Here is a 14,934-nt window from a genome sequence, read left to right on the forward strand (position 1 = left end):
AAAATACGGAGGTGGAGGTGTGTGTATGTACACACTTTCCAGATGCCATTATCCAGGTTTTAGGCAAGTATTCTTGGTGAGAGAACCCCAGCAGAGATTTACAACCACAAAACATGCAGCAAAGTAAAGCATTGAAATATAGGTTCTTAGACCTTTAAAATATGCCCTTGTGAGTTCCAAAATAGTCCCCTCTTTCGTTAGCATAGAAAAAGACCACATGTTTGGTAAGTTAAAAATGATTTGCTTGCAAACTCTTCAAAGGTTGGATTAATGCACTTTCCCCTATGGCATTCAGAAAATGTTACACAGGCAGTAAAACTTGGTTTTGTTATAAAGTGATGAAACTTCCTAAATTATTGGTATAGGAACATAAGAGTGGCTTGTTAGAGCCATGCGGTCTGAGCTTAGAGCAACCGGCTCAGACCTCTTTACATGCTTAGCTTCTCAGGTAGACTGAGGTACAACAATAGGCTTGTTTACCCTCCTCCCAAGGAGAGGGGGAGTGCCCTAGCCAAGCCTGGCAGAACAGCTTACTCTATGGCATTTAACCCCTTCATGCATTACTTAGACTTAAGCATGTTGGCTATATGAGGCTGGTTATCCCACATTTTTCATCCAAAGGATTCCCCCACAGGAACCATTTTCAGCCCCTCCCCCTTTTCTGGCAGAAACCTCACAGAGGCATGCAATAAGCTGTGAGGAAGTGGTTGGTGTGTGTTTGGGGTTTGGAAGCAAATATCTGTATGTCTGTACCTGGAACATGGCTTGTTGCTTCCATGGTCTGTATATCAGCTGGCAGTCTTTTGTGGGCTAGATTTGACTTGGGGGCTGTCAGTTGCTGACCATTGCCTTAAAGCAAGGGCAGGGACAGGGGGGAACCAAAGGACACTGGGAAATGTGGCAGGAGCACTTGCAGGGTCAGAGAAGGAGCGGTGGTGCATGTAGGTTAAGAGCAAGGGAAACAGCCAAGCAGACAATTACTGCAGACATGGAGGGGGGGGGGAGGAATACCTGGCATTCCACAGCCAAGGCCCTTGGGGCTGGAATCTGTGATTTACCTTCTTCCCCTCTGAACTGCCATGTAATTTTGAGTTCTCTTCCCTCCTCCACACCTTGCCTACTTCCAGCTTTTATGTCCTGCCCTTCAAGCTGTTCTTGGTCACTTGCAGGCAGCCTACTTATTGAACACTCATTATTATTCATTTGCACAAAGGTTCTGGGGACCTCCTATGATGGCAGCTATTTACTGAGCATTCATTCTGATTTGTTTGCAGGGAATCTATACAATTGTTCAAGTCCACACCATAAATTTAAAGCTCTGTTAGACCACTTGAAGAACCATGACTTCCTGCAAAGAATCCTGGGCACTGTAGTTTGTTAAGGGTGCTGAAAACCCTACTCACATCACAGAGCTACAATTCCCAAAGTGGTTTAACAGCTCTGTGAGGGGACAAGGGGTCTCCTAACAACCCTCAGCACCCTTAACAAACTACAGTTCCCAGTATTCTTTGGGAGAAGCCATGGCTCTTAAAGTGGTAAGATAAAGGGACCCCTGACCATTAGGTCCAGTCGTGACCGACTCTGGGGTTGCGGGGCTCATCTTGCTTTATTGGCTGAGGGAGCCAGCGTACAGTTTCCGGGTCATGTGGCCAGCATGACTAAGCCACTTCTGGCAAACCAGAACAGCGCACGGAAACGCCGTTTACCTTCCCGCCAGAGTGGTACCTATTTATCTACTTGCACTTTTGACGTGCTTTCGAACTGCTAGGTTGGCAGGACCAGGGACCGAGCAACGGGAGCTCACCCCGTCGCGGGGATTCAAACCGCCAACCTTCTGATCGGCAAGTCCTAGGCTCTGTGGTTTAACCCACAGCACCACCCGTATCCCCTTAAAGTGGTATAATGATGCATAAAATGTATGTTGTGAATATCACCATTAAGCAATTGTTATCCCACATTTCCCAGTGTATTTCCCTTTTACTCTCATTATTTGTTATTTTTTAAGCCTGAGCACCAAATCCATCTTAACTGCATGGCCTGAATTTCCCAGTATGCAGCTGATTCCCACTTGCAAAATTATCAGCTGTCTGGAAGTGCCCTGTTCTCACAGACACCCTCATCTTCTGCTTTCCACTTTATGCAGGAGCCAAAAACATGTACCAAGTTCTTCTCAGGAAAGGTGCAAAATAGTGTCTTCTGCATACATTAGGCATAGCTACCATATTTGGAGTGTGCAAGTGACAGAATCCAGGAGTTCTGATTCTCAGTCCTGGCCTCTGCCCTAACTCCACCAGATCCACTGTGTCAAGGGTTGCCTTCACAGTATAATTAACTGGGCGATTCAGCCAGACGTTAAAGACAAAAGTCACACCCACACCAAACATTTAAAGCACATGTCTATCCCTGAAGAATTTATCCCCAAACACCCTTAACAAACTACATTTCCCAAGATTCTTTGAAGGAAATCATGTGCTTTATATATACTTTAAGTATAGATATAGCTGAGAGAGAATCTATAAAATCTCATCAGAGACCTTCTACATTTACAGGTTTTCAACTTCACCTCTATTCTCTTCCAGACCACAGTCTTGGGATAGTGAGGAAACCTTCAGTGTAGATCTGTATTTGGCCCACATAACGGTTAGCCTGAACGCAATGTAGACAAGGTCTAGAAGTCTCTTTCTGGCTTTTCCAATAACAGGCTCAACTCCCTTGCAAATTTACCTGCAAGGGTCGAAAGTGAAGCTTGGAGAGTGCTTCTATGAAGGGCGAGAATGGATGCCCAAGTTGTTTTTTTCTCTGGGATTTGCCTCTGTTGTGGATTGCAATAGATTTCCTGGCCCAAAGAATTTGACCTGGGACCTAAACTCCTCTAGGGGGTGTGTAGGTTCCCCCCATTCCTTGGCTGGTTTTTCAGGTCCCATCTGCCTCCGCCCAGTTTGCGCTTCAGAGAGTGTTGCTAGGCACCCCCATCCCCATGGAACTCCTTCCGCCGGCACCTGCTGGCAGTGGGAATAATCAAACCCTCCTCCCCTAATCAGGCTCATTTCTCTCTCATCTCTATCAACACATCCTCTTCCCTCTCCCTTTAGTGATGCCCTCCCCTGCAGCCCCCTTCCATGAGGTTGGGGGGGGGGATGACCAGGAACCGTGGGAACCATTCCTGCTGTGTGTGGCATGCACACAGGATGGGGAGGGGGACAGGAATAGCTCATGCTTGGGCAGCAATTCCTAACAATAAGGCTGTAGCATGAAAAGAGGCATTTGCACTAGTCTGGGAAATCTGGGCATGGGGTGGGGGAGGGGAACTCTTTAGCACAGGGGAGGGAATTGGATTTTCCCAACTCTGTGCAGTACTGTTTTTCCATTTTTATTTTTGAAGGGCAACCTTATAAGTGAGCATGTTCCCATCTTTCTTTGCCTTTCCCACCTGCCCTGATTCTGTTTTTTTTACATTTGTGTTTTGAAATAGAAGGAGGCTTAAGCAGAAGGAAGGAAGGTGGTGAGAATGGTCATTCAGAAGCCCAATGTACACAAGACATTTGAAATCCTTCCAAACATACAATGCACAACTATAATCACTCACAAATATTATCTTCTGGCGTGATATTTTCTTAATACAAGAAGGGTGTTGGCTTCCTGTGCCTTTGAACAGAGTATTTTTTTTCCCCTTCTCAAGGTCAGTTTATACTGAGCCTTCCTGGGGAGAAGGTCGTATGAAGAACATCGGAAGCTGCTTTAGACTGAGTCAGACCTCTGGTCCATATCGCTCAGTATTGTTTTGCGGTGACTGGCATCAGATTTCCAGGATCTCAAAGGGGTCTTTCCCAGACCTGCTGCTGAAGATGCCAAGAATTTAATCTGTGTTCCAGCACTGATCTACAGAGTCTCTCAAAAAATGAACCTGTTATATATATACTAGGACTGTTTATCCATCAATCCCAGTATTGCTTTCTTCCTCTGACTGGAAGCAGCTCACCAGGTCTCAGGCAGAAAGTGTTCTTTCCTATCATCTGAATAATTTTAACCAGAGGTTAAAGTTGGGACCAGTGTGCTCTGCCACTGAATTATGGCTCTTCCCTATTAATTACTTAAATTTATATACCACATTTCATCCAAATTTAAATACCACACTTTATCCAAAGATCACAGGGCAGTTTACAACATAAAAACACAAAATGCTAACAACAACAACAATATGCATTCACATGGGCTGGAAGGTTGCACCCAAACTGAAGAACTACATGACTCATATTGGTCAATCAATTCAATCTAGAAGGCTCATGTTCATGGGCACTATCTGGTACCCAATAAATCAGTACTCTCTAAGTATTAGCTCAATAAAGTATTATTACATGACAATGTGATGTGCAATGTTTAAATTATGCATCCTCATCAATAGGCTAATGCAATGAGCAAGCTGCTAGGCCTCCCTTTTGCACTGTCCTAGACCAAGGTTCACAATGACACACTTTGTGAAAATATAATGGGAATCTGTGGTCCTCGATGTTGTCAGAGTGAGACGCCATCTCCCATCAGCCTCAGACAGGTAATAATCAGAGGTGGTGGGAGTGATGGTTCACCAACATCTGGGGGGGGCCACCCGTTCCCCATCCCTGCACAACACAAGACCATATTTGGTATAAATCATGTGTGCTGTGTTTCTTTTACAGTTCACTGACTCATGTTTTTTACATAGTTTTGTACTGCCTGTGGTTGACTACATTTACAGGCCTTTGCCTTTGGGGGTCTTTCGTTTAGAGTTCAATGTTTCTCCTGTACTGTAGCAAAGGAAAAGATGCAACAGCCTCACCAGAGATGACCCTGGAGGCATCATTAGAGCAAACTTTCAGGGCTGGATCTTGGGCTCGCTATGCCTTGTATGTAAGATGTGGTCCAAAGCTCAGAAAAGCAACCTCAGAACAGTGGTATGTTTGGGCCACCCTAAATGGTCTTACTGGGCAGTCAAACATTGAACAATAAAGTATATTATTTCGCTAACTTCAAAATGCGGTGAGTCAGCCCTGCGGTGCTCTGGGGGCTCAGACCTTTCCTGACAGCCCCACTTTCTCAAAACCCACTGGGTCATAAAGAGTAGAGATGCATGGGGGGGGGGGGGGAGGTTGGAGAAAGAGACTTTCTTCGATTCTGCGCCCATTGAAGGAGGCAAGAGATGTGCCGCGCTGCTCCTGTGAGCTGCACTCCTGGAAGCTACATCCTGGGCTCTGTTGTTGTGCAAGAGCTGCCCCATCCCATCTCCGCTGGATGCCAAAGTAAGCCTGGCGCCATCCTGTCTTTTAAGAGGAGCTCGATCAGGTGGGTCGCCCGGCGCGAAGGGTGCGCTGGTGGGAAAGAGCTGGATTCTGGAGGGGGGGGGGTGTCCTGCCCACCTGTCAAGGCGTCTTTCTCGCCTCTCCTCCTCCAGCCGGATCTGCCCCGGGCTCCTTCCAGCACCTCGCACCCCGCCTTCTCCGGCTCCGCTGCCAGGGACCCCCCTCTCCTGGCCTCCCGCAGGTGCCGCCCTCCTCCTCGCTGGGGAGAGGCCAAAGGTGCGGCTGGCAGGATGCAAAGCGCTCCCGAGGAGGAGCGCGCCCCGGAGCCTCCTGGGCCCGCCTGGCACGAGAGGGGGCTGTTGTGACACACAGTCCGGGCGCAGGTAAAAGGCCTCTCTCAGCTCCTCCGGACTCCGGACTTTGCTCCTGGAGCCAGATTCTCTCCCCTCCCCCCCCCCACTACCACCCAAAGGCTATGGGGCAGATTTGGAGGAGCGCCCCATAGAAGGCAAGGAGGCATCAAAAACACGGGCGCAGGGCTGAGACCCCCAGCTGGGGAAGGTCTTCCCCACCCCCCGCCCATCTGCTCGGGGAAGGAGGGGGCGCCACCCCGCCCGCCCGCCCTCCTCGGCAGCGCTTCCCTCTTCGGCTCCGGGAGCAGCGAAGGGGTTAAGGCGTCCCGCCTGTCTCGGGAGAGGCGGCTCTGCCGCTCTGGCTCCGGGAGGCAGAGGAGGAACTTGCGCGCCGCTTAGCGCGGGGGGTTTGCCCGGTGGGGCGACGTGCAGCCGCTTCCCTTTCCCTCCGCGGAGTGACAAAAGCCAGGACCCCCCCGCGGCTGGGCAGGCGGCGGGCAGCGATGCGCCTCTTCCCTTCGCGGCGAGCGGCTCCCCTCCGGAGGAACAGCACCACCGAGAAAGTTTCGTGCGCGCCGGCCAGGGGACGCGCCCGCGGGCTCTGAGCCGCCGCGTTGGTCGGGAACCGGGAGCAGCGCGGGCGAGGGGTGGTGAGTGGCCTCTGAGCCTTGCCTTGCCGGGGACTCCGCAGCCCTGGCCACGATCCTGGCCCTGCTCCTTCGCCCCTTCTGTGTCCCAGGAACACCCCACCAACCTCCACTGCAATCCTCGCTTGCAACATTCCTCCTCTCCACTCCTGTTATTTATTTTTCCTCTAAAGCTGGGAGCGGGGGGAGCGCACACACTTTGCGCCGCTTCTACTTCGCTTCTCGCTTTGGCTCTGCACTTGAGTAGGACTCGCTCCCGGGAAAGCGCACGTTGGGGTTGCAACTTTGGTCTGAGATGCAGCCGCTTTTGGGCCAGGCAGCAAATAACGGGAGGCTTCTGTCCTGTTCAAAACAAAAGCGTGGCGGATCTGGGCTCGGGGGGCGCGGACCTGAGTCTGGCACCCGAGGGGGACACGGAGTTCTTGCGCGTCGAGGGAGAGAGCGAGAGACGTGGCCCAACATGCAAAGCACGGGCCCTGGATTTTGGGGGGTGAGCCAAGCCCCTCTGGCCCCTGGGGCCATTTGGGACTCCATGTCCCGGCATGCCCCGCTTCGCTTAGCTGCACCTGGCTCAGGTATGGAAGCGACAGGTTGCAGCACGTCGGCGGAACTAGGGACAGGACGGGGCAGAGAGAGCCGACGGGACGGGACTGGCAGGCGGATCAAAGCGCCCAGCCCGAGCCCCGCTGGCACGGCGTGGGAGCTGCGTGTGCTGGCGGGGCGCGCGGAGGGGGTGCTGCTGCTGGCATTGTCCCCTGGCACCTGTTGTGTGGCATGGGGAAGATTATAGCCCGGCCGGGGCTCGGGGAGGGATTGCTGCCGTTCCTGCCCCCTTGGGCTGAGAGTGATGGCGGCAGGAGGCCGCCGCAACATCGGTGCCCTCTCCAGAATGAAGGGGGCCGGCCCAAGGCCAAGGGCTCCGGGCGGGGCGCCGGCAGGGGGCGCCATTTCCCGGGGTCCAGGAGGAGTCCAATGAGGTAGAGTTTTTTTTTTGGGGGGGTGCGGTGGGCTGGGATCCAGCCCCCATTTGGGGACTCCCAGCCCGCGTCCCCCAACTTCAAAGTGCCGCTGGCCTGAGGGAAGGAGGGGAGAGCAAGAATGGCGAGGGGGGAGCGTGCAGGCCAGGCGGGCAGAGGGAGAGCGAGCCTTTGAAGTGCCCAGGAGCCGCGGCCCCGCTCGGGTTACAGCGCCTTGGCCGGGCGCCGGGTGGGTGGGCCGGGCGAGGCAGCGCCTTTGATCTGGCGCCCTCGGACGCAGCGCCCTCTAGGCCTCTCCCCGCCAAGCGCCCCGGGGCGCGCGCGTCTCCCTCGCCCGCTCCCTCGCCAGGTGCCCCCGAGTCCGGCAGAAGGAGGGCGCGCCTCCAGGTGTCTCTCTCTTCCCGCCACAGGTGTCCCGAGGACTCCCTCGGCCATGGCGCCCTGGGCACCCCCGCTGCTGCTGCTGCTGGCGCTGCTGCTCCGCTGCTGCTGCTGCCTGGGCCAGAGCAGCCTCGCCGGCGCTCCCCGGGTCTACCTAACCTACAAAGGTAAGAAGAGGGCGGCTCAGCGGGACTCAGGTGAGGCCCAGGGCTGGGGGTGGAGGAGGACAAGGCCCTGCGGGCGTCGCCTTCCAGGTGGGCACGGAAGGGAAGCGGGGGGTGTGGCACCACCGGGCAGTGCCGGCGCCGGGCTATTTTGCCCCCTGGGCAAGGCTAAGTACTTGCACCCGGCATCATCCCGCCTCCCAAATTGCTAACTTCACTCTTCAGAAACACATGTCTTGTAGACATAAGATTCTTCAAAATATAAAAGTAAAACATTATCAGGAATTTATAAGATGTAACCAAAACTAATCTGTATCAAATCGTGCCCCTCAGAGGTCTGCACCTGAGGCAGCTGCCTAGTTGGTCTAATGATAGTGCCGGCTCTGGTCCTGGGGCAACTCTGGGAAGTGGCGCTGCTTAGAACTGAGAACTCTAATGGAGGGGTGTGTGATTTTCATTGCGTTGTATCCAGTGTTAGCCCTGCTCAGAGCAGACCTGCTGAAATTGATGGACATTACTAACTTGGGTCCATTCATTTCAATGGGTCTACTTTGAGTAGAACTTAGTTGGCTACAGCCCATTGCATTTATTTTTTATTTTATTAATATCCTGTCTCGAGGTTCAAGGCAATGCATTGCACACAGTTCTGGTTCCCCTCCTTTTTATGCTCTCAACAACCCTGTGAGGTAGGGTTTAGGTGAAGAGGTAATGACTAGACTTCGCAGCTGAGCAGAGATTTTAATCAATCTCTCCTTAGTCCAACACTAACCATTACACAACACTGTATTTCCATACTAAAATGTGTATGTTTGCTTCTGTCAGCCAACCTAATATGGGGTTCTCATGGCAGCAGGCAGCACCAAAAGAGCAGGATAGTTAGGGCTGTCAGCTGGTGAAAGAAACCCGTAAGCTGATTAAGCCATGCAAGATTTTTAATCAATTGAGCAACTGACTGTATCTGCATATGAATAAAACTACAGTTCTGAGGCAGGAGTGTAGCATTCTTTGATAGCGGGTGCATGTGGGTGTCCCACAGAAGGTGCCCACCCCAGAAGAGGCATTGCCTCCTTGGGAGAAAGTTGGAAGGCGGTGATTCCTCTCATCTGAATGTGCTTGCTGCCTGTGAATTCAAAAATATGTGCATGGGTAAAAACTAGTGAATTATTCTAAATCTGCTGCCCAGTTAATAATAGTGCAGTATTACAGTGCAGGAGCCTGGTTATAGCTGCCAACTTTTCCCTTTTCTTGCCAGGAGTCCTATTCGGAATAAGGGAATTTCCCTTTAAAAAAGGGAAACATTGACAGCTATGAGCCTGGTGGAGGGGGTGTTTGGGGAGAGAGATCTTTCACTCCTTGAATTTGCACTTGAGTTCATCTTGAGGATCTCCACACGTGGCTTTCTCTTTTTTTATATAGTTAATTTTTATAGGCTTTCAAGAAGCTTTGTGAAAATGATTGACTGAAATGTTGCTTGAAAGATATGATAAGATTGGTAAAGTGCAATATAAATTTAAGAAATGTGAGTAGTAGTGATAATATGGAAAATTGTCAGATAGGCTGAGGGAAGTCTAAAAGATGTATATGTTAGAGGCGGATGTTAAATATGGATGGAATGTATATTGGAATCCACACGTGGCTTTCTCTATAATGTTCACTTGTTGTGTTTGTGCTCCAAGCTCCTTGGAATTGTTTGAAGTCATAGCCATTTATTGAGGAGGAGGAGATTGTGTGTTGATCAGTCAGAGGGCAGGCTGTATGGGAGTAAGCAGTGACGTGAAAGGAAAGAAGAAAAACAGGGGCAGATTCACAGGTGCTTGTGGCACTGGTAGGCAAGGGCTTTGGGTTGTGTGTGTAAAATGTAGGCAATCATTTCACAACTCTGGCATGATGCAGGGCCACTTGGGCTAGAGAGATACACAATTGGCTCTAAAACTTCCTGCATGATGTTGGGCCAGTCACTATCTCTGCTCCTAGCCCGCCTCACAGGGAGACTGTGAGGATATAATGGGATAATCTCCATGTGTGCTGCCGTGAGCTGCTCAAACAAAGGTGGACTATAAATGTTGATATCTGCCCGTGTGCAAGTGGAGGAGGACATGAAGATGCCCTTTTTGCATGCGGATGAGGCCCGTAAAGAACAATGCCACATTTCTCATCTCGAAAGTTGGTTGACGCAAGGAAGCATGGATGTTCCTTTTTGAGAACCACAGAACCCACAGTAAGGTGTTCTAGAGCAGGCATGTCCAACAGGTAGATCGTGATCTACTGGTAGATGGTGGGGTGTACCTGGTAGATCCTGGTAGATCTTTGGCCCCTCAGTGATCTCCTCCCCCCCCCAAAAGGGGGGGGGACAACAGTGGCTCAATAACTTTCCCAAAAAAGCTCAACAACTTTGGTCCATCCAATGACAGGGATGGGTAGATCGCTGCCAGTTTTTCTATATACTGTGAGTAGATTGCAGTCTATTGGGAGTTGGACATTCCTGTTCTAGAAAATAGGTACCCCTCTCTACCTATGTTTATGCTTGTGCAGTGGGTCCCTCCATGGGGCAACAGGAAAAGGTCTCCTGTCAGATCAGGAAATTTGTTTGTTGGTATCTGACCGATGGCCTGGATTTTTTTGGCTTGGAATTCTGGCAACAGCAACCAACCAGAATCCTCAGAGAGATTTGCAAGCACAGTCTGATGCCCATGTCCACCCCTCATTGTTAAGCCTTCTGATGTGGTAGCCAGAGAGATGCTGTTTTCCGTTATGGTGGCTGTGTTTTTGGCTAGTATGCCTAGAAGCCACCAGCGAAGTCTGTTTTCCTTATATTCATCTAATTGTGATTTTTTTAAAAATTGCTTTTGCTCATTGTAGCAGCCGCACCACCATGTGGCAATAAGTTCCATAGTCACCACATAATCATGCAGCCTTATTCCGGCAGCTGTATGTGTGTAGTCTCACAATAAGCAACACCTTTTCGTGTGCTGGCAAGTGTGTGAGCAGTTGGTTACACTTAAATGGGAACGTTCAGCCACAAGCAGATCTTTGGACAGGGATCGTCAACTATATATGTGAACTATAAAGCCATTCACACATAAGCAAAAGTGAACACATTCCCACAATGGTTGCCATGAGTTGTATGTATATAAGCAGCATTTTGTGCCATGTGTAGGACAGCATGAGTGGGCCATGCAGTCAATGTGCACAGGGCCAAGTCTGCTTGTGTGGATATCTCTCCCTGACGGCGTCCTATGCAGCAAATCATGTCAATTCATGTGCCAATGACACCTGCGAATTTGGCACAAGCGTCACCTTCAAGGCATGCCCTTGCATGCTGAGATACCGCCAGAAGGCAGGAAAATCGCCTAGACTGTGTTCTTGCTGTGGAAAGTGCCTTACTGCAGGTATATTTTTTCCCCAGTTGCACAAACGCAATGCCATTGTATGTGTGGGTCCTCTGCTGTCATGTTGGCTTCTGCTGCTGCCCTCCCCCCATCCCCAAATTCATCTCCTGTGACCTTGCTGGGTTCCCCCTACACTCTCTGTTCTCGGGGATTCCGGGATCTGGTTACTTGCCAGTCACAGGGGGAAAGGATTTCCCAGAAGGGCTTAAAATACCCAGCATGCCATACAGAGAGGAGGCTGCAACACACTTGGATGGATTCCCCTTTTCAAAGCACATTGTTGGGAAGGGGAAGTGAGAGAGATTGGGGCAGAGAGGAGATCGTTTAATTGCTGGGGGAGTGCGTGCCACAACCCCCATTACGGGCGCCCAACCCTCTGTTCTCTTTGCAGCCCCTTTCCCCTCCTTTCCTTCAGCTCAGGCATTTGGTGCCAGCCCAGCCCTTGAAGTGGATGGGTGTGCATGTGTGTGCAAGAGAGCGAGCGAGAGAGAAACATCCTTGGCCAAAGGACAATTCATTCCTTTTGGCAGCAGCAATCCTGCCTATAAAAGGCAAAGCCCTGAACACCACTCTGCCCAGTGTGTGCGTGCGCATGAATGCACACATGCATAGACACGTGTGTTTGCCTGTGTCTGTGTGCACCCATAGGACTGCATGTGGTGAGGACGCATGTCATGGATTGCAGCCTTGGGGAGTCAGTGATCTCATGTGGAGCCTGCCCAGCTTATGTTTCATGAAGGCAGGAGGGTGTGCAGTGGAAGTATGGCTGGGCATTACTATTTGGGAACAGTGTGGGGAGAAGAGTGTTGTGCAGTTGCTCTTTGTGAGCTGAAGCCGCTTGGTTGCTGCAGCCTAGATTGCACCGTGGGCTTGGCCAGGGTGTGGCAAAGATCTGTGCTGGGGGCGCAATGTTCTTTGTGGCTGTTCAACACGTCTGCCGCATGAAGAGCCCATGCACCTTTACAAGGCGGGTTCTGCTTGTGTGTGCCTTTGTGGGTTCTCCTGCTGTTGCACAATGTGGGAAGGTCACTTTTTTGTTCATGTCCAACTGATTGTCTACCCTGTGCCAAGGCATGGAACAACATTTTATTTTTTAGTGATATAAAATAGAACCAGTGAGCTTGGGGCAGAGGGGACATCAAGTTCTATTGCAGGGTCATTTGCCACTCATGCTGACTTCCAGAGGCTTGTCAAAGATCATGGCTTTCCAAAAGTGTTGTGGTCTTGCTGTGCTAACAGTAGTATGTGGATGCAGGAAGTGTCAAGGCAGTTTTATTGGGAAAAGAACATAGACCCAACTAGCACAGCATCCTCTTCCCACAGTGGCTAGGCAGATGTCTATGGGAAGCCTCAAAGCAGGAGCTGAGAGCAAAGGCATTCTCCCCACTTGTGATTCCCACCCACTGGCATTTCAGGAGCATCCCGCCTCTGACTGTGGAGGTAGAACATCGCCTTGGTGGCTCATAGCTGCTCATAGCCTTCTCCTCCATGAATCTGCCTCATCCTCTTTAGAAGCCGTCCAGGTTGCTGATGACCATCACTGCATCTTGTTGGAGTGGATTCCATGGCTCAGCTGTGTGAAGAAGGACTTCCTTTTGCCCACCCTGAATCTTGGAACGTTCAGCTTCATTGGGTGTCCCCAAGTTCTAGCGTTATGTGTGAGAGAAAAACTTTTCTCTGTTCACTTTCTCCTTATGCCATGCTAAATTTTATACACCTCTGCCATGTACAGTGGTACCTCGGGTTACAGACGCTTCAGGTTACAGACTCTGCTAACCCAGAAATAGTACAGTCATACCTCGGGTTGAAGTAGCGTCAAGTTACGGTAAGTATTTTCGGGTTGTGCTCCACGGAGACCTGGAAGTAACGGAGCGCGTTACTTCCGGGTTTCGCCGCTCGCACATGTGCAGACGCTCAAAATGACATCACATGCCTGCACAGAAGTGGCAAAATGTGACCCACGCAGACGCATCTTACGTTTACTTCAGGATGTGAATGGGGCTCCGGAACGGATCTCGTTCATATCCAGAGGTACCACTGTACCTCAGGTTAAGAACTTTGCTTCAGGATGAGAACAGAAATCGCGCGGCAGCAGCGGGAGGCCCCATAAGTTAAAGTGGTACCTCAGGTTAAGAACAGGTTTCAGGTTAGGAACGGATCTCCAGAACAAATTAAGTTCTTAACCCGAGGTACCACTGTTTTCTCTTACTTGCCTTTCTTCTAAACTCAAAGCCCCATATGTTGCCACTGTTCCTCACAGGGGCAGTTTGGTGGCCCTTTTCTGAACCTCTCCTAGTTCCACCATATTCTTTTTTGAGGTGAGACCACCAGAACTGCACACAGTATTTAAAGTGCTGTTGCACCAAAGATTTGTATAATGGCACAATGATATCGACAGTTTTCTTTCAAATTCCTTTCCTAATGGTTCCTAGCATGGAATTGGGGGGGGGAGGCAGCGGCGGCAACTGTTCCACGCTGTTTACACAACGTCTTAATTGAGCTATCCACTACGAACCCATGGTCAGGTAAGTGAATAGGTGTATTGGGGTAGGTGTTCAAACCATTTAAACATGTTTTCCACCAACAGTTATCCAGGGCTAACAACCAAGTGCTTTATTTGAGGAACAATGAAAATAAATTCAGTCAGCTGAAGTCTGGGATGAATGCAATTAGAACTAGTAATCTCCTAAACACATTCCCACTCAGCTAATCCCCTCTACCCTTCATCCTCTCCCCCCCTCCACTGTCAACCGACAAAATTTGATCACCATCCCGACTGTCAATCCACAACTGCCTCCCACATTTCATGCCCCAACTGATTTCCTCCAAACACTAACCCCAAACGTGGTTCGTTGAAAGAGGATACCCACCTGGTTCTAATAAATGTCTGGTGACAGTTTTTAATACCTTCTCTGTGTGGAAACGGACAAAAGGAAGTACTTATTCCCACAGCACTTACTCAAACTGTGATATTTGCTTCCACAGGATGTGGTGACAGCCACCAATTTAGACGGCTTTGAAAAGGAGATTAGACACATTCATGGCGGATAAGGCTAGCAACGACTACTCGTCATGATAGCAGCTATGTGCTCTGAGCTCCAGTCTTTGCAGGACAACAGCAGGAGAGAGAGCTATTGCACTCATATTTGGTGTGTGGGCTTCTCAGAGACCTCTGGGTGGCCACTGTGACCACAGAATGCTGGCCTAGATGGGCCTCTGGTCTGATCTAGCAAGGCTCTTATTAGTGGCACATCTCTGGTCTGGATATGCATTTCAGGGAGTCTTCCTGTACACTCCTGACAAAGTTGCCCAAATGCCTGTGTGCGAATACAGGAAATGATGCCTGTTTTTTATTTGTTTGGTTTTTGGCTGGTAGAAGTGTCCCTCCACCTTGGCTGTGCAAATTAGGGGCAGCTTTCAAAGTATTCTGTGTATTGTTGTGGTGGAGACACATCTAAAACACCATCCGTTGCCACTGGTGGGCCCAATCAAGGAGAGAAGACGTGAGGGGTTTTCAGAGCCCCAAAAGGTCCTTTTCCTTGCAGATTTGTGTTCCTTAGCAACTATGCCTTTGTTTACCCAGCAACAGAATCACCACATGAATTTCCCCAGACAGAAAAAACAACAGCATGTTATTTCCAGAGAGATTCCAGATTTATCCCGTGCAAACGTCATAAACACATTCTTTCTCCAAAGTCTCTGGGGACCCATATAGACAGCCTCCCAAACTGCTGCTGGTATGGCAAGAGC

At 50.3% G+C, this 14,934-nt stretch overlaps 1 protein-coding gene across 8 annotated transcripts in view; it reads left to right on the plus strand.

The window, feature by feature from the left end:
- Positions 1–5,158: 5,158 nt before the first annotated feature.
- LOC310667408 (semaphorin-3F-like) overlaps positions 5,159–14,934 on the plus strand; it is a 32,577-nt gene continuing 22,801 nt past the window's right edge. For 2 of the 8 annotated variants that reach the window (XM_083419693.1, XM_083419694.1), the window contains exons 1-3: positions 5,159–5,316; positions 6,083–6,276; positions 7,661–7,798. In XM_083419693.1, coding sequence (XP_083275819.1) covers positions 5,174–5,316; positions 6,083–6,276; positions 7,661–7,798 — 475 coding nt within the window. In that variant the 5' untranslated portion in view covers positions 5,159–5,173. The other 6 variants (XM_083419695.1, XM_083419699.1, XM_083419697.1 and 3 more) reach the window with 4 other exon arrangements.

This window comes from Podarcis tiliguerta, assembly GCF_965153285.1.
Source record: "Podarcis tiliguerta genome assembly, chromosome: 17".
Lineage (NCBI taxonomy): Eukaryota > Metazoa > Chordata > Lepidosauria > Squamata > Lacertidae > Podarcis > Podarcis tiliguerta.